At 44.3% G+C, this 26,031-nt stretch overlaps 1 protein-coding gene across 6 annotated transcripts in view; it reads right to left on the reverse strand.

Annotated features, from left to right (window-relative positions):
• Nucleotides 1-6,707: 6,707 nt before the first annotated feature.
• The window catches only part of PALLD (palladin, cytoskeletal associated protein), a 400,257-nt gene continuing 380,933 nt past the window's right edge, over nucleotides 6,708-26,031 (reverse strand). For all 6 annotated transcript variants that reach the window (XM_084759530.1, XM_084759531.1, XM_084759534.1 and 3 more), the window contains 6 exons: nucleotides 21,202-21,296; nucleotides 19,429-19,561; nucleotides 13,405-13,612; nucleotides 10,832-10,997; nucleotides 10,168-10,301; nucleotides 6,708-8,776 (listed from right to left, as the gene is read on the reverse strand). In XM_084759530.1, coding sequence (XP_084615656.1) covers nucleotides 8,604-8,776; nucleotides 10,168-10,301; nucleotides 10,832-10,997; nucleotides 13,405-13,612; nucleotides 19,429-19,561; nucleotides 21,202-21,296 — 909 coding nt within the window. In that variant the 3' untranslated portion in view covers nucleotides 6,708-8,603. The remainder of the gene's footprint in view (nucleotides 8,777-10,167; nucleotides 10,302-10,831; nucleotides 10,998-13,404; nucleotides 13,613-19,428; nucleotides 19,562-21,201; nucleotides 21,297-26,031) is intronic.

Here is a 26,031-nt window from a genome sequence, read left to right on the forward strand (position 1 = left end):
AGGATTACCTGTAAGTGTGTAGGTTGATTCTTAAAATAAGCTACCCCCGCCCCATATCAGAATGAACTATGCGGTGATCTGTTGAAAAGGTGAACTAAGGGGCTGGAGAGATGGCTTAGTGGTTAGGAGCGCTGCTTGCTCTTCCAAAGGTCCTGAGTTCAATTCCCAGCAACCACATGGTAGCTCATAACCATCTGTAATGTAATATGGCGCCCTCTTCTGGCTTGCAGGAGTACATGCAAGCAGAGCACTTAAAAAAAAGAAAGAAAAGGTGAACTAAACTGCTCCACTCCCTGCTTTCACTGACGTGGTCGAATTGCCAACAAAATAGTTGCATTCAGTGAATTCTCAAACAGAAGACTCGTCCGTGGCTGTTACCCACCTAACAGCTCATGGTCCAGCCCTTGCTTAGCATCCGAAGGAAAAGGTGGGTGGCTAAAGCTAGTGGACTCAGTTTTTATGCTCAGGTTTCCAAATGTGTGCTCCTTTTATATTTTTATTCATATTCAATTTATGAGGGGTTGTGTCAGCTTTTTACAGATATAATTATATGTTGTAAATTACTTAGGAGGTTAATTTATGCAGCAAGGCTGAGCTAATTTACATGCATCTATTATCCAGAATAGTGAGAGAAGAAGACTATTTTGAGTGTTCAAGAGTTGATCCCTAGCCGGGTGTGGTGGCTCACGTCTTTAATCCCAGCACTTGGGTAGGCAGAGGCAGGGGGATTTCTGTCAGTTTCAGGCCAGCCTGGTCTAGAAAGAGAGTTCCAGGATAGCCATGGCTATTACACAGAGAAACCCTGTCTCAAAAAACAAAAAAAAAGGAGTTTATCCTTAATGTTATTGGAACATTTGCCCCAAGCTCTGTGAATGGGAGTAAGTGTGAATTATGAAATGACACTACTGTCCTGCTTGACAAACATACCTAAATAAAGTATTTCCTAGCTACCATTCAATTTTTCTTGTTCAGCTACATTATAAGCTCCCAAGGGCAGAGTATAATCTGTGTCTTCATTTACTATGCAATTAATTGTACTGTGCTTTCCTGATATCTCTACCTTTCTGCTCTGCGCTAAGCATGTCAGGCTTACACAGATGAAGCAGTCTCCAGTGACATGGCCTGCAGTTGCTGTGTCATGTTGTAGCTGTCGCCTGTATTGATGCTGACTCTGGGTACATACCCAGGCATGTTTCTTCTTGATGAGATTCCTTGTGTTGACAGTCTCAGTCAACAAAGGGACTTTGGTATTTATTATTTTTACAACTGAATTCTCAGTGCTCAGCCAATTACCCTTTTTCTCTTAGGCAACATATCTTAAGTTTGAGTAATTACCTCAAACACAATTAGGAATTCTTGGACCAGTAATCTAAATAAGATGCTAACAGTACTGCCTGTGTTACCAAGCCCATCCATTGACTTACCAGTTGGTAAGGGCCCAGTTAATTGAGGACAGGCTGTTGGGACAAGCGTTCAAGGCTTGGAAGATAAAGTATAAGATGAAGACTAGGATCCCCAAAGGCCACTTCAACACTAGTGCTAAGGTCCTTTATATTTTTAAATAATGATTTTACTTGTTCGTTGAGAGTTTCATACACTATATATATATTTTTTTTCATACACTATATTTTAATCATATTCCTTTTCTTCCTCCAACTCCTTCCAGATCCTCCTCTACCTCCCCACCTCCCCAACTTTATGTTCTCTCCCTCCCATAGAACAAACCAACGAACAAACAAACCTGAAACTACCACCCCATGGAGTCCAGTTTGTGTTGTACGGCTACTTCTGAGCACTGAGCATGCCACGGAAGCCACTTGGTATATCTAGTGTTACTCTATTGAACTGGATCTTCTTTTCCCGGAAGCTGTCAGCTTCTTTCCCTCTAGCTGCTTGGCTTTTGCCCACTTCCCCACTTCAGGGCTTGGGTTGTGTTGGGTTTGAGCTTGTACAGGTCATGGGCATGTTGTCAGACTCTGTGAGTTCATATGCGCATCTTCCCTGGTGTGCCTAGAAAATGCTGTTTCCTAGAACTCATTCACCACTTCTGGCTCTTACGGTCTTTCTGCTCCTTCCTCCACATATAGCCCTGAGCCTTATGCCAAGAGGTGTGACACAGACATCCCATTTAGAACTAAGCAATCCATAGTCTCATTTTTTTTTGCGTGTTGACCATTTGTGGGCTTTTGTGTTAATCACCATCTACAGCAAGAAAAAAACTACTCTGATGAGGGTTGAAGCACTCACTGATCTATTGTTGTAGCAATATGTCATTAGGGTTCCTTTTATTGCTATGTTCATTTAGCACAGTTCTTCTCAACCTTCCTAGTGCGTGACCTTTTAAACAGTTCCTCATGTTGTGGTGACCCCTAATGATAAAATTATTTTCATTACTGTTATGAGTCATAATGTAAATAATTTTGGAGATAGAAGTTTGCCAAAGGGGTCACAACCTACACAGGTTGAGAACCACTGATTTAGAAAAATGATGGTGTTAGATTTTCCCCTAGGGTCCATGATCTATCTAGCTCACACATTTTTGCCTCATGAGCAGTGTCATGTATGAGTTCCAGTTCACAGTGTGGGCCTTAGATCCATTTCCTAAAAAGTATTTGGTTACCACCATAACATTTGTGCCATTGTTGCATCAATGGGTATATCTTACAGGCAGTTCATAGTGGGATGAGATTGATGACTTTTCTCTCTCAGTAGCATCTATAGCACTTTCCAGCACTATGAGCACTGGCCAGTAAGGCTGACTCTTCCAGGTAAGCACCATTTGATTTTTCCATGTTTGATGACATAAGTATATGATATCTTCAGTAGACAGTAGACAGTAGCATTGACAATAATGTAATGTATGAGCCACCACTGGTCAACAACTCAAAAAGATGTAACTCATTCCTGGTACTGGCGATTTCATTTGGTAGTGTAGGTTTGTCCATGATGTACTTTTAAAATTTTATTGTTCAAACCCTGTTTTGGTATTTATCCTTTTTAATCTGTGTAGAAGAATTTTAACCCAGCAACATGGCTACTCTGGCAAGGTATCACATCCAAACCCTGTGTGTTCTGGCTGGAATGCAGACACATTCTGTATCACAGGATGATCTGGCTGCATTACAGACATTCATTTAGTACATACCTGTAATTCTAAACAGTGAAGGCAAGTTTAGTTTATAGAAGGAAATGTCGATGTTTGAAAGTGACATTTAACTGAGGGGCAAGACAAGGTGACAAATCAGAGAAAGATTAGACAGAATGAGTCCAGAGATATGATATGTTCACCTCGCACAAGAACAAGACAGGAAAGAGAGGCTACATGACAGCACAGGGAGAGAGGGGGAGTTTTTATTTACCGAGAGGCTTTTTCCTGGACAGTTTCACAGAGACAGGCCACAGAGAGAGCAAGCTACTCACAGGTGAAGACAGAACAAGCCAGTGAATGAAAAGGAGCCAGAAGATTATAACATTGTCAAAATTAGTTTTGAGGCCAGGCAGAGCAATTCAGTCAAAAGCTAAGAGAAGCCAATTTGAATCAGTCAGCTTGGAGAGGCGTTTAGGCCAGATCAGCTTAGTTGAACCAGCCAGCAAGAGTCCAGAAAGAGCTAGGAAGGCTTAGGATTGGCTCCCATCTCATCCCTTCATCTGAGGAAATTAAAAACAACATTTACAAATCTGAATTAAGAATTCTGAGCAATATCATTTGTTTGCTCACAAAATGGCACATGACCTCGTTTGAAGGAATGTAACTCCTCAGAAAAGATACAAGGGAGGTAAAGATGGGGGAAACGTTACCAGTAATAGAAGTTTAGAAGTTGGTTGACATAGTTCTCAGAGAGCAAACATGGAAAGGGGAAAGTGAGTTTGAAATATTAATTTGAAAGTAGGAGCTTTTTCTGCTCCTTTATAGGACCCAGGGACTATCAGCGTTTCCTGGGCTGTGCTTTGAGAACTGGTCTTTGTGTCAGTAGCTTCTCATGTTGCTATGACAGGACACCTGTCCAAAGCAACTTAAAGAAGAGTCTATTTTACCTCACAGTCTGAGGGTGCAACTCCTCAAGGCAGAGAGAGTATGGTGGTGGCAGCACACGGCAGCTGGTCACCTTGTAGTCCTAGTTAAGAGCCAGTGATGGGTGTGTGTACTCAGAAAACTTCCTGTTTTACTTAGTCTGACACCCTTCTCCCCCCAACCAAGATGGTGAGCACACATTTAGGGCGAACGCAATCTAGAAAGGCCCTGATAGACATTCTCAGAGGTTTGTCTTCTAGATGATTCTAGAACCTGTGGGTTGACAGTCAAGTACTAACTCCACAGGGCTCTAGTTGTTGTTTGTCAGGCTGGTTGGATCTTCCAAGGAAGATGTTCTTTCCTGGAATGCTGATGTCACCATTCCCAATTTTCATCTCCTAAGCAGTCTGAGCTTGGAGGGGAAGAATGCTTTAAAGTGACCTGATTCCAGGTACTGGTGTGGTGCTCATAATCAGCCATCCTGTCTCCATCTGGGAACCTCACGTTTTATGGTTCCATCTCCTGCCCATGGTGTGGAATGTCAAAATCCACTGACTGCTATAAGCTTTTTCCTCATTTTGACCTGCAGAATTAGCAAATGATTCTAACTGCAGGCCTTTTATGAGCACTGTCTTGAGGAAAGTGGGATTTCTTTCCTCCCTCTGTCCCTTCCTCCCTCCCTCTCTCCCTCCCTCCTCTTCTCCCTCCCTCCCTTCTTCTTTCCTTTTCTTTATAAATGACATTGCATTTACTTGTTGGGAGGCTTTTTGGGGTCAGTTGTATATCAGTGCCTAACCCTCTGACTGCGTTGTGGCACTTGTCTCTTCTCTATTATCATATGGGCAGATGCCTTTAAAACAAACACATTCAGATCTCTGTGGGGTCTGTTTATGCCCAGGACATTGCCCTCTTTGCTTAGAGCTCTTAGCCGTGTCACTCGAATGGATGTGTGTCTGGTATTTGTTTGTGTTTTCATGGCACCACACTGTGTTTGTGAGGTATGCACATGTCTTTAGGGAGGGTTACATCGAGGTCAGATAACTCGGCCTGGGATGGACTCTGGTGCTGGAATACAGCATGTTGCAGAGTAGCAATTCAGCAGATGAAGAAAAACAAAAACCTCAAGGCCTCTTGGGGCTCACCTTACTGGCAGAGACTGTTCGCATGAAGTAGCCAAAAGAGCCGTGTTCAGAGGAACGGTTGTGACTAAATTTATCAACAACTTATTCAGGCTTTCTAACAACACAGCAGTCCCGAGAGTCAGCTGAGCAGGGAAGGGGACTGGGAAACAGAGTCTCCTCTGCAAATGGCCTTTGAGCTATAATCAGTCACCTGGAAGGCTTGAGAAACCCCAGACTTCTAATTTTTTTTTTAACATTTATATATTTGTTTCCTTATGTGCATGCATAAGGTCATGGACCATTTGTGGGAGTTAGTTTTCCCCTTCTGCCATGTGGCTCCCAGACATTGCACTCAGGTCACCAGGCTTAGTGGCAAGTGTCTACCTGCTGAACCGTCTGTCTGGCCTCAAGATTCACATTTCTGATTCAGAAGAGTTTACATTTGTAGCAAGTTCCCAACAGCCAGTCTAGAGAGAACCTCTTCTAAGACCTGATGAAAAGGCTCCTCAAAAGAAGGAACTAGATGAATGTCTGTCATTTTAGCACAGTGGGAAAACGCTTTAGTTAGATGAAATGGCTACATGAAGAACAGATCCGAGGATGTGAAAACACAACGCCCAATAACGCAGGTGTCGTGTGCCTTGAACTGCACAGGTATATAACTGGTGCTTCTGGTTTTATTTGCTTGCCAAGCTGTCTTTGAGAGTCAGTAAGCAGACAGCTGTCCTGCACACCTCTTTTATGCAGCGAAGCCTGAATCTCAGTGCTATTTGGAAGAGACTGTTGTTGTTTTAGGTGTGTGTGTGTGTGGGGGGGTACACTTGCCCATGCAGGTACCCATGTTGAGTCCAGAGGATAACATCAGAATGTCTTCCTCAGACACTTCTTCTTTTGTGAGGCGAGATCTCTCCCCGAACCTCAGGTTGGCTGTTTTGATTATCTCGGCTGGCCAGTGAGCCCCCCAGATGTGCCACCTCAGCACAGAGGGTACAGATGTCATCATGCGTGGCCAGCTTCGTAGGGAGGTGCTGGAGATATGAACTCGGGTCTTCACTTGTATGCATTAAATACTTTACCCAGTGAGCCACCTCCCTATCCCCTGAAAGGGACTGGGAAGATACAATGACGTTTCTAAACCAAGTGCTTTTTAGAAAGGAGATTATCTGGGTGGGCCTGATTTATTCGGGTGCACCTGTAAAGAGGGATGAACCCTTCCACAGCCAAAGAGAAACAAAGGGCCAGAGGGTCTGGAGGGAGGAAACTCTCTCCCCTGGCTCTGAAGGCGAAGGAGAAGAAATCCCCATTACCTTGGGGAGGGGAGAGCAACGCTTGCTGATACACTAAGCTGGTCCTCTGTCCTGTAACTTCCAGGAACTTCTGAATTCTGTCATAAGCACTAGGGCATCAGGTATGATTGCGGCCAGTGACACAGTGGCCTCAGCCTCATGGCCAGCGAACTGGGACCTCAGCATCTCTTGCCCAACTTCTGATCTACCCAACTCTGACAATGCAGAACTTTGCTTCCAACTCTGCCAGTTCACCACAGCAGCGACAGACCACAACATCACAGAGGGTCAACTACCATTTGTTAAATATTTATTTATTGATGTTCAGTCCACATTATACCAGCACAACAACCCAAAGTATGACGGCACTGTTTTTTTTTTTTTGTTCGTTTCATAAATACAACATAAAGGTGGCAAAAGAATGCTAGTTAATCCCAAGCCCAGCAAATTAGCAAAACAGAAAAAAAAAAGTCACATTCAGAAAAATTTGGCAAGTATGCTATAATATAGATCACAAATTCTACAACAGAGATAGGTCCATGAGACCCCGCATGGTAACTTAAATCCCCCATTAGCAAAGTGTATGTGGTTCTACGTGCACCACGCTGCATAGAGCATCTGCCACCCAGTGCTCAAGCCTGCGAAAACTTGGTTGGTTGGTGTTCTTACAAAAGTAGAAAGCTGTTCATGTGAAGCATTAATACAAAATATACGAGGTGGCTACAGATATAAAATTGTTTTAAGAAGTCCTATGTATGCATTGAGTAACTGAGCTAAGAAAGTTCAACACTTTTATAAATAATGAACAATAGATATGTTTGGCATGAGGAACACAGTGTTTTCTTTTCATAGCAAAGTACCATTAAAGCCTCATGTTTTTATACTATCAGGCCAGATTATTTTCTTTCATTTAAAAAAAAAATTGGTTCCGACTTAAAGTCCTCAAGTCTGGTCAGAATCAACTTTAGCTGATGCACTCAACAAGCCGTCTTTGCAGCTGGCCTCACAGATGCTCAGCGCCTGAGACCCTCTTAAGGCTAGGCTCCATGGCATAGGGAGTGGAGGGAACCCGTGAATTCCACTCACCACCTCTTGATGGCCACGGAAATGAAATTCACTGTGGCCCAAGCTTGTTTTTGTCTCTCTCATCTCCACTTCCCTCAGGCAGACTAGACCTTACAGGCTACTTCTTGTTTATGCCACCCCTGCAATCCCAACCCATGTCCAACTTGCTCTACACACTAACATCATCAACTACGACACGCTTCCGCTACACGGAAGCCTCCACCACACATGCGCCCCGGACTTCCGGACGACTCCCTAGAGCCATTGACTGGCTAACGGCCAGTGTTTTTGCACCTGTGTTTTTAAGGTTTAGAAGAAAACCCAAGAAGAGCCTGGCCCACCCGTGCCGCTTTCGTCTAAATGGATATGAGGTCCTGTGTGGGGAGCAGTTCCTTCCTTCCTTCTTTCCACACCTTCCAAACCCGTTTCTTCCAAACACTACATGCCTTGGTCACTTGGTGCTTTGGATGCCCCTCGTGGAATGGACTGTATTCTTAAGTGGTTGAAGCTTAGATTAGCCTTTTATTTAATACGAATTGTAAGTAAGCTTCCTACTAAGGTAGCATTAAGGGGCAAACTCTTGATGTGAATGCGATTTAAGGCACGGGATTCCTTCTTTCTGATTTAATATAAGCCCTTTGCCGGGGCAAGGCAGTCACTTGGGTTTCTTCACCATTCTTTCTGCCCTTCCATATTGCACCCGGCTCCCTGTAGCCATCTGTGGACACTGCACATGAGGGTCACTGTAGCGTCTGTCAACCATTTCACACCGCCACACCACAGCACCTACAGCTCGTGTTTAAAGGCACTTATAGATAACATAAGCCGTGGTCACCTTTGATAGTTGATTTCTTTTGGCATTTTGGCATTTCAGACCATTTTAATCACAGCAATTCCAAAAGTTTCACTTGGACAATACGTGTGAGTTTTCTGTGCAATGTACATCCCTATAAGCATTACCTACTTAAACTCTATCAAGTAAGAAAAATACAATTTTGGTGGTTTAAAAAACATTTCTTAAAGTCAAAAGTATACTTCTGCCTTTTACATAATGTGACAGAGGAGTATGTTGGTCAAAGCAATGGCGTTTCGGTTTTCAGCTTCAACAAGGGGTACTGATCACAGGTCCTCACTTTCTACCAAGCCGCTGTTCAGTGTCAGGTGAGATGGGCTCGCTTCAGGTTGGAAAGCAGCCTTGATGTCTAGTCCCTGGTCCGAAAGTGCGGCGTAGCGACTGGCCGAGGGCCGTACTTTTTTTGGCTTGGTGGTCTGTGAAGGCTGATGCCACTGGGCTATAAAGGAAAGAGCAGATGAAGATTTTTAGCAAAGATATGCTCGGAAATCCCTTAGAGGTTTAAGTAAATATAGAATATCTTTTGGGCAGAGCCTGGTGGCTTACACCTGTAACCTCAGCCCTTGCAAGGCCGAGGCAGGAGGATTGCTGTTAAGTTTGAGGTCAGCTTGGGTTACACAGTGAGTTATAGGCTAGACTGGGCTGTTGCTCTAAAAACAACAACAACAACAACAACAACAACAACAACAACACACACAACTAATGTCTTTTGATACGTATCAGGTGCATACAAATTATTTTTTTAAAAGAGCCTTTACTTTTTATATATGTAAGTGTTTTCCCTGCATGTGCACTGGTATGTTCCTGCCGCCTAAGTGTGCTTGTATGTGTTGCCTGGATGTATGTATGTGCACTGAGTATTTTCCTGGTGCCTGGGAAGCCAGGGGAAGGTGACAGATCGCCCTGGTTGTGGACAGCTGTGAGCTGCTACCTAAGTGCTGGGAACTGAACCTGGGTCTTCTGGTAGAACAGGAAATGCTCTTAACTGCTGAGCTATCTCCAGTGCCCCACACGTATATTCTTTGTGAAAAAACGATGCAGTTATGGTCAGACATGGATAATTTAGAGGTACTTTTGCATTTTACTCACAAATATCACAAGTCAGAGTCTATATGTTGCTTTGGTACTGTTCTTTTAGTACTGCATCACTTGAATGTCTTGAAACACTGACATGTTTTTCATCTATCAGTGGATATATAATGCTGTTGTACTAGTCTTTAAATTGAGTTGGAGCTGTTTAAAATTTAGGATGCATGTATACAAATACCCCCCCCTTCTCCCCCATCCTGTGCTCACGCGCATGCGCACGCGCAAACACATTCAAGACTGCTGAGCTGCTTAAGATATATTAATGAGAAAAGCACTTAGCTATGTAAGTACACATTCCAGAACCAAGGTACACATGCTAAGACTGAAAAGATTATGATTCCAGAAAAGACGTTAAAACCCAGTCGCTTGCAGAACATAGGAATGCGAAAATGTGAAAAAAATGCGTATGCCTTTGTCTACTGTTAAGCCCTATGGATGCGCAAGTGAGACAGCCACAGCTGACTAGCCAGCCTAGGAAATCAAGCATGCACATCTTGATCATCAGTCAAAGACTCTGGTGATACTTGGGTGCTTGTTCTCCTGGAGGGGGTTTCACTATTAATGTCGGGAAACTACAAACAGAAAGAGAAAGAATAATGTGATTTTTTTTTTTTTTTTTTTTTTTTTGCAAATAAGATGCTGGCGTATAGACTTAGAGTATAAAGCTTAGGGTAATGTGATATGTCATTCTTGACCATTCAACGTGTGAACGGCAGTGAGATGAAACAAGGCGACACTCACTGTAGACGTCCAGCCTGGCAGTACAGGACACAATGCCTGCTTCGTTTTTGGCTGACACCGTATACCACCCAGCGTCTTCTTTTGTGGCTCCCTGAATGAGCAGGCAGATGTAGCCGTGATTATCCTGGTGCATGCTGCGGAGAAAGAGAAAGTCATTAGGGCTTTAAATTTTTTAAAAGTGGCTTTGGACATGAAGCATCATTTTTAATTAGGTCATTAGAAACAGAATTGTGCGAGGAGCAGATAATAGGATCATACTTATTCCAGAGAGGCGCCTAGGCCCATTAAGTTAATGGGAGAGCCGAGCAGACCTCAAGGGGGTGAGCGGATGTACGCACACATTCCTAGAGGAGGACCTGCCTTTACAAAAGCCACTGCCTGGGTTGTCACCACCGGCGCAAACGCATCCATCTTTTCTTTTTGATACATACGTTTCAAAAATGCAATCAGGTTAAGTTAGAACATGCTTCATCACATACCGTCATTGCTCTCTTCTAGAAGCTTAAACCTACATTTGGACGAAGTGCTGGTTTGTGTCTTGCCCATCGGGTGGTAGCATGGCTTTTACACTCACCAATTTGGAGGCAGTTTCCTGATGTGTCTTTTCACCTAGCGTCAGGACTGCGCAAGTGATGGGGTAGGTGAAACCGCCGTGCAATCTTACCTTACGCGCTCAGTGCTGTGAGTGAGCGACTCATTTTCTTTCTTCCAAAATATCTGAGGTGGTGGTACTCCCAAAACACGGCATTCCAGCCGCACGGGGTACCCATCAGCAACCCCCGTGTTTTGCAGCTTCTCAACGAACACAGGGGCCTTGTGCGCTTCTTTAGCTAAGAAAACACGAGATGGGTTTTCCGTTAGTGGCACGGCAGGCAAGGAAGCCAGAAGCTTTGGAAAGACTGACTAGCTCTTTTATGACGCCAATTTCCCTTCAGGTGGTTAAGAGGTTAGCCCTTTCCTCAAGCAGAGATCTGTACGCTTCGTTCCACTCCTGTGTTTCCTCAATTAATTCAAGACTGATAGGCCCACACAGAGCCCCGGCCATCTGCTCCTCAGAATGCCTGCCTGACAGGCCTCAGAGATTTGCAGTCACTGCTAAAGGCTGTTGAGAGCTTTACTCCTAATTAAGGCAGCCTGAGCTCACCGCCTTTACCTGCTGCTGCCACCTAGTGGTGCCCAGTATTTTACAACTGTGAGTTCCTGGCTGCCACCTTATTTTGAGGATTCAAACTGTGAAACTCAGCGGGGGGGCGGGCGTGGTGGCTCAAGCCTTTAATCCCAGCACTCGGGAGGCAGAGGCAGGCAGAGGCAGGCAGATTGCTGTGAGTTCGAGGCCAGACTGGTCTACAGAGTGAGTCCAGGATAGATAGCCAAGGCTACACAGAGAAACCCTTTCTCGAAAATTCAAAAAACAAAAACAAAAAAAAAAACAAAAACAAAATGTGGAACTCATAGAGTAATGAGACACACCATAGGGTTGAAAGGGTGAGAGAAAACACAGGAAAAGTATGTAAATTTAGAAAGTTTAGATAATTATCTATAAACTAAAGATGTGCATCCTCTAACTTGTGTCCTTTGAAGGGAGCTATAAAAAAGGCAAATTTATGATTATCTTATAGAACTTTATTTACTTAGTCTTTTAAAAGTCAGGGCTTACTGTTAATAATAGTCTGAACATTACCAGCCAATGGGAAACTGATTTCTTAGGTCACTGGTAGGAAGAATTTCAGAGGAAGAATAAGGTTTAATTTCATCTGCGCTCCCCACAATGAGTCTAAGGGACACATCTTCCTGCACACTAATACCAGTCGGATATTAGTTTCTGTGTCACTAGATGTGTCACCACTGGCAAACAGACAATGGATGTCCCAGCACAGTGGGGACCATAAATAATATGCTACAGCATTTTTAAGGATTAAACTGGGGAAATGCTTATGAAGTCCTAATAAGCAGGCGGCATCACGAACAGCAGTACTCCACGTGGCACATGCCACCACTGCTGAGCAGTTGGGATATTAAGGCTGGTTTTAAACACAGCCAGTAACACACACAAACTACCATCTGATGGCAGAGGCCTTAATCCATACCAGTGTGCCCTGCCAGCTCTGAGAGGAGCGCTGAGCCATGCCCAGATATCTGTTTCTGGGACCCTCAAGTCTTATCCTGATGGACAAATAAGACCAATGGGTACATTTGCTGGTAGAAAAACGGACAGTTTAGTTTGAATTTAAAGAAATGGCTGAAGCTGAAGCTACCATGTGGGCAGATAGAGTACTTTGCATAATATCCCAAATCCTGATTAAAATGGCAGCATGGCCCATATATTCACCAGATTCTTTTGGGGGGGGAATAAAAACATATTCTGTTATTAAAATGATCACCCTGGACTTTAAAGCTAGGAGCTCTCTGGTTTTATTCTTATGGCCACTCTATTAAAGAAACTGAGTAGTTCACGGAGCATTTGCAAGAGGCTACCTTGAGGCTAGTTCTAGCTTACTAAGGGGGACACCGGGAAGCCCCGATTATCTCACAGGGCTGATGCGAGGCCGGGCCAAGATAACATCTATGATGTGCATTGTCAGTCGTGCTTTAAGGAATACATACTATGCTTTGGCAAGCTTTGTGACAGCAAGAGGTCAGGCCATTAGAAGTCTTACTTCTTCCTTACCCCAAAAGGTAGGATAAGCCTTTGCATGAATGTCTTTTCATTCAATGTTTCTCAAAGAGTCTAACTTCCTGTAACAACATAACACAGCTTACCTACAGTATTGAGTAGAAAGCAAACTTGAGCTTAATTTGATACTGATTGAGTCTAGATGACCCCATTATTTAAAGTTTTTAGATTTTGAAATTGCTATATGGTCTGTTAAAAAGAGTCTGTTGGACTCTCTCTATGTAAAGTTCTGGAAGCGTATCTGTCGGTCACTCTTTCTCTGTGGAGCACTAGGCCTGTCACAGCAGAGAGGGTGAGCTGCCCTGGTCCTCTTCCCTCCTTTGCCAGGTTATGGGAGAAAGAAAAGGTAAATAATAACAGCTATGCTGAAGTAAGCAAAAGTAATGCCTCTGAACTGCCAAGCCTCATACATGCTACCACGGTGTTTGGTACAATCACGATTGGTGGTACAATCTGTTTGGTTAGCATTTTGACTTATTATCTGCACTATCTCAGGATAGAAAATTCGCTTCTGTGTCATCTAACTTGTTTTGGCAGCGAGAGAGGCATCACAGGCCACTTACCAGCAACCACAAGTTCCAGGTTAAATGAGTTCTGTCCTGCCCTGTTGGTGGCAATACACGTGTAGATGCCGGCGTCCCGAGACGTGACTGGCTCTATGATGAGGGAGTGTACCCCGTTCTCACGGACCAGCATCTTGTGAGCACTGTCGGGCCGTATGGGCTTTCCATCTAGTTGCCAGCTGAGATCTGGGGTTGGCAACCCACTGACCTAAACCAGAAAGGACACATGCGTAAATGTCTCTAATAGTAAAACAATCAAACCAGCAAGAGTTGCGGATCCAGCATCAGTTTCTCCTTTGGTAGCACGAACGATAGCTTTTTCATGTTACCCAGGGTTTCCATAAGCGCTCAGAGGCTCACTTCTAAACACTTGTTATAGAACAATCCAGAGATAAGTGAAATGTATTTCTGTCAGCATCTTAGCTCACCTAAGACTATAAACATTCCCATGGGATGTCGGCATTGGGCTCTGAGCTCTTTGGAAATAGAAGGTGTGCAGCCATTATAATAAGAACACTCAGCTCTAAGGGAGTGGCCGTCACCATGGAGATGTGAGTTAAAGCGTCCATTAGTATACAGACCTATTATCATTTTATAATCCTCAAAAACGAATAACAAGAGCAATTTGAAATTACCCAGAAAGCCACAGACAAATTAGCATCACAATGGAGACATCCTGAAATCTTAAGAGCAGAGCCGTTGTGTTGACCAGGCAGCAGATAAAAACACATTTCACTGCTAGCATTAGCACGGTTAAAGGGAGGGATGGTGGCCACCTTCCAGTTTTTTACCGTGTTGCCCTTGAGTTTAGAGTAAAAGAGGAGAGGTTTTGATATCTTCTCTCCATCCTTACTAGTGGGAAATGATGTATTCTGACCCCCCAAAAGACTGTTGTATTATAAAACAACCCTAAATCTATCAGATTATAAAACAGTTCCTTTGAAGCACTCGCTTTGTCCAAATTAGCCAGAGAACTCCTACACTCCACCTGCCCCATGGTGAGTATCCATCCCTACTGCCAACAAGGCACACGTGTGGTCAAGTCTGGAGCACATAAAGAAAACAGTGCGGTTAAGTCAGGGTGAAAAGGATGGGCTTTCAGAAAGAGCAGTGGTTACGATGTATGTGGCTTCTGAGGCGGTATGCGATCCTTCCATCCCTTGCCATCTCCACCTCTCCACATGTCTCCTCCCTGTCGGGAAGACACTAGATGTGGGACAGAGATACAGGAGTAGACATTCCCAACTGGGATCCAGATCTTGGGGGGAGTTTAGAGCTTATTCTCACTTTCCTGGCTTTGGTAATGGATAAAGCAGGACCCGAGGGAAGGCAGTGAGTGGGTCTTTTCAAAACGCGCAGCTCACAGAGGAGCTCCTGCAGTGGGTAGTTAGCCCTGCTCAGGCGAAAGGGGACACGGTCCTGTTCCTGTCACCCCAGCACTCGCAGTGAGAAAGTGAGGATGGCGTATCAGGCACTGGAGGACATCCCAAGTTGGCCACACTCTGAGCAGTCTGTGCTCTTGATCCCCGTGCAAAGGGAAGAGGACACCTGTTATAGCACAGGCGTGAAGAGGCCCCTCCCCCCCAGGCTTCCTGCCAAGTGAAGGCTGGTGCCCTGCTGGGGAGTGTACAGCAGAGGCCTTGGCGGGGAGGGCTCCGTTCACTGTTCCACTTACTGAGACTTTATTTCGCTGTGGCAAACTTACTGTGTAGCCAAGCGTGACTCTGACCCTGCCATCCTCCTGTGCTGCCCTCTTAGTGCTGGGATTACAGGCTTGTGCCACCACACTCAGTGGCTTTCATCGTTTCTTTAGCCAGGTCAGATCATGAGAGTGAATTCAAATAGTGACTATTTTAATTCTCAATATCTTTTTAAAGGCAGAGATGAAGGGACATTTATGTTGCTGCCTAGAGCAATAAGCAGTAAGTATCAGGGTCCTATGCATCAGTGCATTACTCACACCCACTCTCACTGCATGCTTATGTTTTAAAATTAGTATCAGACTTGCTGTAATTTTACCTCTATGTAATGCAGTGTACATTTAAAAAAATACACATTTTCCTTTCTTTCTTTCTTTTTTTTTTTTTTTTGAGACAAGGCTTCTCTGTGTAGTTTGGCTGTCCTGGACTCACTTTGTAGACCAGGCTGGCCTCGAACTTACAGCAATCCATTTGCCTCTGCCTCCTGAGTGCTGGGATTAAAGGTGTGTGCCACCACACCTGGCACTCTTCTTCCTTCCTTCCTTCCTTCCTTCCTTCCTTCCTTCCTTCCTTCCTGAAACAGGGCCTGCCTGTGTAATGCTAACTGGCCTAGGTGTCCCTGTGTAGGCCAGGCTGGCCTGGGACTCCGGAAGATCCACCTGTCTCTGCCATCTGAGGGCTGGGGAGTAAAGGTGTGTGAGACCACGCCTGGTCCACAATTTTGTTTTTAAATAGGAAATTGATAACAATCTCTGCATATCATAATTTCCTTTGTTGACTAGAAATGCCACCATATAGGTTATATTTAAGAATTCTTCTAAAATTAAAAACAGGCAAATAAAAAATTTTTAGTTTGTATATTCTGCATACACGATGTTCTAGAATATGCACTCATTGTAGAGGGATGAAATTGAGCTAAGCAACAATTCATTGTCTCACGTGCTTTTTTTTTTTTTAATTTAATGCGGCAAGAACATTTCCGGCCTCCCGTCAGTCATCTTCATGTATTTGCTGGGCTGTTAACAACCACGATGCTGAGCAATGGGTTTCTTGAACATCTGTCCCCTGTGTGAATGACGTTCATAACTGTGACTGGCAGCTTCCCAGTCCTGCTGCGCCAGCCCTCAGTAAGACCATTTAATTCCTCCACTGCTGAGCTGCTCTAGATTCTACATGTGAGTGACAGGTAAGTGAGGTCATGCAGTGCTTGTCTTTCTGTACCCGAGTCGTTTCATTTAACATGATGTCCCAGATGCTTTCGTGAGTGATGGAATTTCATCTTTCAATGTACCTTCCGCAGGTGTATATTTAAATCTGCTTATCTGTTGTGGAAAACAAATTAATTCTGTATTTGGATACTGTGAGAGATGTGAGTGCAGATGTCTCTAATTAGTGATTGCGTTTCCTGTAGGTCCATGTCTAGCTAGATCATGCAGTAGTTCTAATATATGAATTCTTGAGTGTGGTGTCTGTGTGGATGCGTGTGCTCATGTATGTGGAAGCCAGAGGTCAGTATCTGGTCTATAGTTTTCCACTTCAATTTTTTTTTTGCTTGTTTCCTTTGGTTTTTTGTTTTTGGGGTTTTTTTGTTGTTGTTGTTTATTTGTTTTTCTGAGACAGGGTTTCTCTATGTAGCCTTGGCTGTCCTGGACTCACTTTGTAGACCAGGCTGGCTTCGAACTCACAGCGATCCACCTGCCTCTGCTTCCTGAGTGATGGAATTCCACTTCATTTTTGGGATAGGATGTCTTGCTGAACTCAGAGCTCATTGGCTGCCTGGGTTGCCTGGGTTGCCTGGCGGATGAGCTCTGGGGGTTCCCTGTGTCTACCTGCCCCACCAGAAGTGGGTCACAGAGCACCAGCTTTCTATGTGGGTGTTGGGGAAATCTGAATGCAACTCCTCATGTGTGAGCACAGACACTTTCCAGGCTGAGTCCTGTTCCCAGGCCCCTACCATGTGAATGTTAAAATTTCTTTGAATGGAGCCAGGCGTGGTGGTGACACATGCCTTTAATGCTAGCACTCGGGAGGCAGAGGCAGGCAGATCAATGTGAATTTGAGGCCAGCCTGGTCTACAAAGTGAGTCCAGGACAGCCAAGGCTACACAGAGAAACCCTGTCTCAAAAACAAAACCAAAAAATTTTGTATGTATGTCTGTATATTTGTGACAGGGTTATGCTATGTTTGTGTGTTTATTTGTGATAGGGTCATGCTATGTAGCACTGCTTGTCCTGGAGCTCATGTAGATCAGGCTAGCCTCAAACTCACAGAGATCTACCTTCCAATTGGGACCAAAGGCATGAGCCACCAGGCCTGGCCCCCCTCATATGTTAATTCTTGATTAAAAGTAAGTAAATGCATTGAAATTCAACTTGTGTTTTATACTGTAAGATGTAGTACATTAGAAAATAAATTATTTTTAAAAACATATTTATTCTTTTCTGCGTGTTCTTTGAGGCCTATATTACTTTAAAAAAAAAAAGAGTAATCAAAAAATTAGATTACTTCAAAGTAAATTTTTAGGATTGAGCTAAAGTCCCTTGACCCCTGACTAAGAATGAGGAGACACAGATGGCCGTCCCATTTCTACCACAGAAATGTCTTGTGGTCACTGGCAAATCCTCTCTCAAACCCATGTTCTTTTTCATCCTGATTAATGGATCATAATTTCTTGCCCTTGCATCTGCAAGAGTGATGTTTTCACAACTAATTAAGGCTGCAGCTATGGCCTCGCTCTAGAAACACCAAAATGCATGATTTTCCTTTGCCTCACATAGTTGTGGTATGTGACTATCCATGAAGCTCACCTTTGAAATGTTTTCTTCTCTCATATATTACACCTTGACTGCAGTTTCCCCTCTCTCCACTCTTCCCAACCTCCCCCATACCCCCCCTCCCCACCACATCCACCCCTCCATTTCCCTTCAGAAATGAGCAGGCCTCCCAGGTATATGAACTGACCGTAGTATAACAAGTTATAATTGACCTAGGCACATACCTTCATAGCGAGGCTGGATGGGCCAAGCCAGGAGGAGGACAAAGGGTCCCAAAAGCAGGCAAACGAGTCAAAGACAACCCCATTCTCACTGTTAGGAGCCTCACAAGATCAGCTACACAATCATATATGCAGAGGACCTAGCTCAGACCCATACAGGGCTCATGATTGTCCCTTCAGTCTCTCTGATCCCTGTGAGCCCTCCTTAGTTGATTCTGTGGGACATGTCCTCCTGGTGTCCTCGATCCTTCTGGCTCCTACAACCCTTCCTCTTCCATAGGATTTCCCAAGCTCCACCTAAGAGTTTGCTGTGAGCCATGAACTACAACTTCTTCTTCTTCTTCTTCTTCTTCTTCTTCTTCTTCTTCTTCTTCTTCTTCTTCTTCTTCTTCTTCTTCTTCTTCTTCTTCTTCTTCCTCCTCCTCCTCCTCCTCCTCCTCCTCCTCCTCCTCCTCCTCCTCCTTCTCCTCCCCCTCCTCCTCATTATTATTATGGGTTTTTCAAGACAGGGTTTCTCTGTGTAGGCTTGGATGTCCTTGACTCCCTTTGTAGACCAGGCTGGCCTTGAACTCACAGAGATCCACCTGCCTCTGTCTCCTGAGTGCTGGGATTACAGGCGCCCAAGCCATTAACACAACTTTTCCAAACCTCTTTACCAAACTCTACAAGCAATTATTCAGGTTCTGCAGTCCCAGAGAGAACCAGCAGATGGAGCCATGTGCTGGTTTAAAAACTTATCTGCATGTAAGAGCCAAAGCTTAAGACAGTAACACCCAAATGCCAGAAGGTGAAATGTGGAGATACTGGCAGGAGAAGGAACGTACAGTGGGAACAGAGAGCCAGGTAGGTAAGGGGAGGAGTGGGGATGGGAACTAACCGAAACTAAGTATGTTCGAAAATGCTGTAAGGAAATCTGTTGGCATGTAAGCTAATTTAAAATAAAGTTAACCAATAAAAACTGCTATATATATAAAACAAGTAATACAGCGAAGTGGGAGGAATAAGTTAATTCTACAGCACAGAGTAATCATGATGATCAGGTGATAATTGGGATGTAAGAGACATTCATCATACTTACTGTTGCTACAAGATTGGGGGAGGGGGCAGTAAGCATCGCCCGGGAGGGGCAGTAAGTATGGCTCAGTGATTGATTACATGAAGTTTGGCATAGAGTTCAGAGCAAACACATTTAATATAAGTTTAAAAGTAAAGAAAATTATGATTATAACTGTATGTACGCTTGGAGTCCGTTTCGCTTGCGCTGGGGTCATCTTGTGCGCCACAGGAGAGATGGAAGCAAAGCAGCCGCGGCAGGTAGGACACACTTACTTTGCAGTCCATCCTGCAGAGCTTGCCTTCCTGCACAGTCAGATCCCCGGGAGCCTGCAGGAAGTGAGGTCTGAAGAATCGCTCCTGAATGGGCTCGTTTTCATCTGCGCTGTCCCGTGATCGAGAGCGGGGCCTTGGGATAAGAGATGCGGTAGGCGGATAAATCCAACATGCACGGTAGTTATTCCAGGAGAGGTAAGTCCTTGCCTGATCACCACCACCACCCTCACCACTCGCCCCAGGGAAAAACTACACACCAAAAATGAGACAAGCAAATACAAATCACAAAACAGAAATGGAGAAGGGAGTTACCATATTTGAGGATTTTTTTTACCTAGATGTTTTTAAAGCTTATATTAGAAGTAATAGCAGCTTTTGATCATTAAAAAAAAACACCAACAAATTTTTTCCAATAGAAATGAATATTAACTTTTCAGTGTGATTTTAATTTTGTAGCTAATTATAATTTCTGACTTTATAAAAATTTAATGTATTTCTCATCAAATTTCCTTTTTATTTTCCTCAGTAAAACAAACTACCTTCTTAGGCACATCTAATTTCACATCAGTTTGTCTGTATGCTAAAGGGCTTATTTTCTGCTTCAGAGGGTGGTGAGGACCCCTCAGAACTGAAAAGTAATAGTGAGAAACCAAGCAAGATGTTGAGTGCGAATTGTCAGAAATCACTAGGAAGATTGAGTTTAAAAGCGGAGGGTGTGGCTGTAGCTCGGCGGAAGAGCGCTTGCCTCAGGTGCATGAGGCCTTAGGTTCAGTCCTCAGGACTGAAGAAGAAGAAGAAGAAGAAGAAAAAAATACGCCATTTAACTAGAAAAAGAAGAACAGAGCAAATAAGGCTTTCAGCTGTGTCAGGCCAACAACGGCCAGCTGTTTCCCATCGTTGAAACACAGATGCAATGCATGAAAACATGCCTTGGGGAGCCACTGATGTGGGAAAGTTTAGGTGCACCCTACTTACTGAAAAAAAGTGGAAGAGAAGGACTGAGAGTGACGGGCACCTTCCTGACGTGTTGTTCACAGCCACAGATAGAGATCTGGGTTCCCGGGAGCCGGTCCTGCCACAGGGAGCATCAGAAGGAAGTGCTCCTTGGTAGTCGCTGTGTTACTGGGCACCACTTGTTCAACGCTTACCTACTTTTTCTGCCTATCTCTCCACCAGAGGCCTGTGGTTTACAGCCAGGGCTATTTCAGGATGCTGTGTCTACAATATAGCTAAGCATGAACACACACTCGCAGGCCGGCTGCCCTACCATAGTCCTTTTACAATTCAAATATATTATTAAGAAATGGCTTCCAGTGCCTGCTCGCTAGAGTACTTGGGATCTCATGATGAATTCACCAATTAAGACTTACGGTCTCACTGTGGCTATGCTTTGAACTGAGCACTCTATATTGTACACTTAGCAAGCTGGCCGATTTTAAGAAGCATATAATTGCCAGCCCACACAGCTGTTGGTTTAGTCTTGGTTTTGAACACTCGTGTTCCACTGGCTGCTACTTTCATGTTCCCGTGGCATGTAAAGGTCCTGGATCTTGACTTTCACATATTTTATAAATCATGTCCTAGTTAACAAACTAGTGCTCATATATATATTTGTTCCCTCCTATTTCTAAAATGCTAAGGGGCATGCTCACGATGCCACACACTGGACATCTACGTTCATTGTCATACTGTGAGTGTGGGGGCAATGAGTTTCCAGGCAGAAATGAATGAGAAACAACACCCAGGACAGCCGGGAATGAACATCTGAAATACCTTCTGGCATGAGGGTGGCCTGAGGGAGAGCGAGGACTGCGGCCTCTCTGGTTGACAGCCTGCACCATTAGCCGTCCTGTGCAACTGACGCGACCCTGTCAGAGACATCGGAAGAAGACATTATGTGCTGTGCAAACCCGTTGGCAAGTCTTGAATCTCGTTCTCTGTAAGACATTACTTTATGGTCATGCACCCAAGCGCCTCAGTGAAACTATTTGCTGAAAGAATTCTGGTAACCAGAGTCTGTTTTTATTTAGGATAGCCTCTAAAAGTCCACCCCTCACTAATCTGCCAAATAAGGTTTTCCTGACACACGGAGACCAATTGTAAAATAGAACGGGAGGATGTTTTCCTGTTATGATTTCTATTTTCACAGTCAAATATCTACTTATTGTGGCCGATTCTGAGATCAGAATTAGATAGTTTTAGTTTTCTGTCAGATCTTCTCAGTAATATATTCATTAACAGTTGGCGTTGTCGCTTTGTCCAAGTCATGTACTAAGGGATGCCGGCATGGTAAGAATGACCACCCTGTAAGGAGAGTGCATGGGACAAGGCGAGCATCGTGACAATATCTCATTGCGGTGTCTGAAAAGAAACACAAAGTGTGCGATTTAAATTGCAGGAACAACTGAATATACCCAGAACACGTGGGTCACATGATAGTGGGTTAGCCAATCAAAAGTTGTATTTATCTCTGAAGTTTGTCAACTGTGAACTCGATAAGCTTTAGGTAGACACATGCGGTCCTTAGGGGACCCAGATGACAAGAATAAGTCCCTGGACATTACTCTGTAGTTTGTTCGGTCTTTCTCATCATTATTAATCACAGGTAAAGACATCAGTGAATTCCTCTCCCACTTTTCAGAATGAGCAGATCTGCCTCTAGCTTCCGACGCTGGCCACAAAGAAACAGCAAGAGAGACACGCCATCGATGATTTGGCTTCAGGAATTCTAGCTTGGCATGAACGAGAGACCCTTGGAATAAGATGCCAATATAGACAGGCAACGCAGCAGTGAGCTTTGAAGACTCGCGTTCCAGCTGAGAGCGGGCAGGGACAGACTCCCAAAGAAACAAGACAGGATATCATGGCAAGAAATCCACAGTGGGATTTAATGAGCAGAAATCTGGTCAACCTGGTTTTTCCAGGCTTTCCAAGGCATGGCTTCCTTAGGGACGCAGAAAAGGCAGGCACCCGGGATGTAACGTGGACCGGAGAAGAGCTGGAATTACTGTGTAGCAAGCGGAGAGTGTGACGACAACGACATGCAGCAGTCGCCTACTACTAGACAAGTGACTGTGTCCAGCACTCCACACTTGCTATGAGGTCAGAGCTCTTTCCTGAAAGCCTCTGAGGAGAGCTGAGTACAGCATTAGGACGGAGGACTGTTTTCCCATTAGATGAAGTGTGTCTGAAGCCGAGGCTGCACACAGGTGCTCACAACGAGCTCTCAGCAAACATTTGAGCATGTCTAGGATAGCTAGGAATCGGGAAGTTAATCTCATCAAAACCCTTTATACTCACACCGGAAAAAAAAAATCAATGAGTTACTTAGGAGATTCTTCTCCGTTAAATACCCCGCCGATAGATCATGCTAGAGCTTTAACAGATGAACATATCAAATCTACGGTTCCCCTCTGAGGTCAAGCACGGGAAAGTGTGTATTTTGTGTTCCACTGACAGCTTCAGGTGCACTGACATGTGCGATGCTGATTCGATGGTAGAATGCGTGTAAATTAACACACCCTCCCTGTGGTGTGAAGCCTAGGACACATGAGTAGTTTATATTCGCCAGTCATTTATGTAGTCAGATGGTCATAGAGATCAGAATATGAATTAAAATTGCATTGTAACCTTGACTTTGGGAAAGCAAATATGATTTGCTTTAAAAAAAAATCCTCTTAACATCAATTCGATTTCTGATTTTCTTGTACAACTTTGGGCAATCTAAGGATACATAAAGGTATACACATATATACAAAGATTCTGTGAGGATTAAGTGTAAAAAGGAAACGGCTACCATTTAAAATTTTCTCCACATATAGAACCTTCACTTCTGCATATAAGTGGGAGGGCTTGATCTTCGCAAGGTGGGATTATATGTTTGATGTCTTTGCTGTTACTGGGCTAAATATATTACTGCATCAGTGAGATGGCTCAGGGGGTAAGTCAACTGCTGCCAAGCCAACAACCGGATTTGATCCCTGGGACCCACGTGCTGGGAGGAGAAAGTGATTCTCACAAGCTGTCCTCTCACAGCACACACACACACACACACACACACACACACACACACACACAGTCAGTATTTAATGTAATAAAATATTGTAGTATGTTGCTGAGATGTTATATCCTTTCAACTTTTTCCTTTGAAAAACAAACGTGGAGGGCTGGAGAGATGGCTCAGTGGTTAAGGGCACTGACTGCTCTTCCAGAGGACCTGAGTTCAAATCCCAGCACCCACATGGCAGCTCAGAACTGTCTGTAACTCCAAGATCTGGAGTTACAGACATACTCACATAAACATACTTGCAGGCAAAACACCAATGCACATAAAATAAAAGTTTAAAGAAAAGAAAAATAGCAAATGTGGAGTTCAGCGACACCGTTGTGAAGATGCCCCCAGTGCACATCACAAGGAAGTTTGGGCATGAGGTCTGAACATCTCATTAAGAGGCTGCTCATGCGGAACCAGCACCGACTGACTTTAATCCTCTAGATAGTCCAGCCAACCCCAGACAGCAGTCACCAGAAGGGGGCTCAAGGACACAGTATTATACTTGGTTTTAACTTTCAGATTTCCGTCTGATTTATTAACTCACGGAATGATTGTGCGGTGAATGCCTAAGTAAATCCTAGGCTAAGACTGGATGCTAACATACACACAACCAACATCCTAATTTTCTGCATTTAACTCAGCTTTGGGTTACATCTATTTTAAGCAGAAACAAAAACTCACTGAGTTTAAAGTTACAGCACAAGCAAGCAGTCTGAACTGCTTATGTGATTCTGTGCGAAACATCCAGCTTGTAGAGGTTACTTGATGCCTCGTCACGCGAGGCCAGTTATTTACATGATGTGAAAATAACATTTATGTTTCGTAGTTTATGAGCTTCACTTGTGGCACACGAACGAGCCTTTGTAAAAGGCGGCCACTTGTGTACATCAGGCAATTGGAGGAAACACCAAACTGCAAAACAGCCTCCTCAAACCTCAGGTAACCTAGCAACGCAACAAAACACAGCAAAACACTCCTGTTTAGATTCAGCTGCATCTTGAAGACAGGCTTAAAGTCTGAAACAAACAGTTTCTGTGATCTTCGAATTGGCAGTGACTGGTGGAGTGCTGCACAGTCATGCTAAGCTGTGTGATCGCTCTGGTCTCTGATGAAATCCTTGAGCCGTCCACATGGAGCGTAAGCACATGGCCCAGTTGGCATGGGTTTAGAGCTGTGTGTTGCATCCCAAGTACAATTTGGAGGTAGCTAACAATATTGAGCTTGCTTCTTACTCCCCCAAAGAGTCATCCAGGCGGGAAACTATCATGTTTTAAAACATCCTCTGAACATCAGTGTCTTCCTGTGTTCCCGGTGTCCCCTTCTTCCTTGGCTGCCTCCTGTAACTATTTCCACAGCTCAGGAAAGCCCTGGCTGCTCTGTCATGTTACTGAACTAATTTTTCCATTCTGATCCGTTCTTCCTCCTCTTGGCCGCTTCCCGTCATGTAGGCTACACACTGTGAGCTGCTTCCACTTTAACCCCAAATGCTTTCAAAATTAGGAAAAAAAAAGAAAAAAAAAAGATGGAGGAAACTAAAGGCCACCAGGGCAGCAGAGAGCTGGCGACAGTGTTGGCCACCATACTTACTGCTTCAGAGAGTAAATGTTTCCTGAGAGAGTTCGCTTTTTGTTCCGATTTTCTCTCCGTGTCTATTGAGGGCATTCTTCTAAATCATTGAAAACTCGCAAATTATAAGACCATGACGACAGTTCAATATACAGTAAGGTTATGTGCTTGTGGCTGGGTAATTACTTCTCAAGTATCTGCAGCCACAGAAGGTCAGGGCTGCCCAAGCATAGGGAGAAAAATGGCTGGTCACTTGCTCTGGTTTCAGTTGCCACTTTTTCTTACTGTGCAGGGAAATTAATGTCATTATCTAGACGTGATTCACAAGACCTAAATCTGGAACACCTGGACAGGGATACGCCTGCTCCTCATGACCCAGGATGAAGAGAAGGGTTTTTATCAACCGGGCAACATGATGAGGAACTCCTGCCAAAACATCACGGTTTCTCCAGTCCGCTCACACATCGACACAACCTAGGTGTCCACTTGGGGGATTTCCGCAGACTTCTTTTATGAGCGCACCCCTTTGGTGTAGACTGAACAGTGGACTGAACGGATGTGGGATGGGGTTCTGTCTCAGATCCAGCTTCCCCTGGCTTCTCTTCCCTGACACAGAAAAGGAGAGTCTTAGGTCCGTCTCTTAATGAAAGAAAACACATTGCGTACAGTTTGAGACTCAGATCTGTAGGCAGCGGTCTAAGGATGTGACCCTAGTATTTTGCTCCTTCTGGTCGACCCAGAGCGTTCATTATAATCACCCTTGGCTTAAATCATGGTGGGAGGGATACAGGAGTGGGAGGGCTGGGATTTTGGTTTGCTGATGTCATCTGGCCCACTTCTACCATCTCTATTTTTTCCCAAAGGGTAGTAGGTGAGAATTAAAGAGGTGACTGATCTTGGGGGCTTAGCCTGGGGGCTGATAAGGCAGAGGTCCCGGCCCTTAGAATGAGGGAAGGCATTGTTCTTTTCAATTGTCTCTTGGC

Source organism: Acomys minous (assembly GCF_964271855.1).
Source record: "Acomys minous genome assembly, chromosome: 15".
NCBI lineage: Eukaryota > Metazoa > Chordata > Mammalia > Rodentia > Muridae > Acomys > Acomys minous.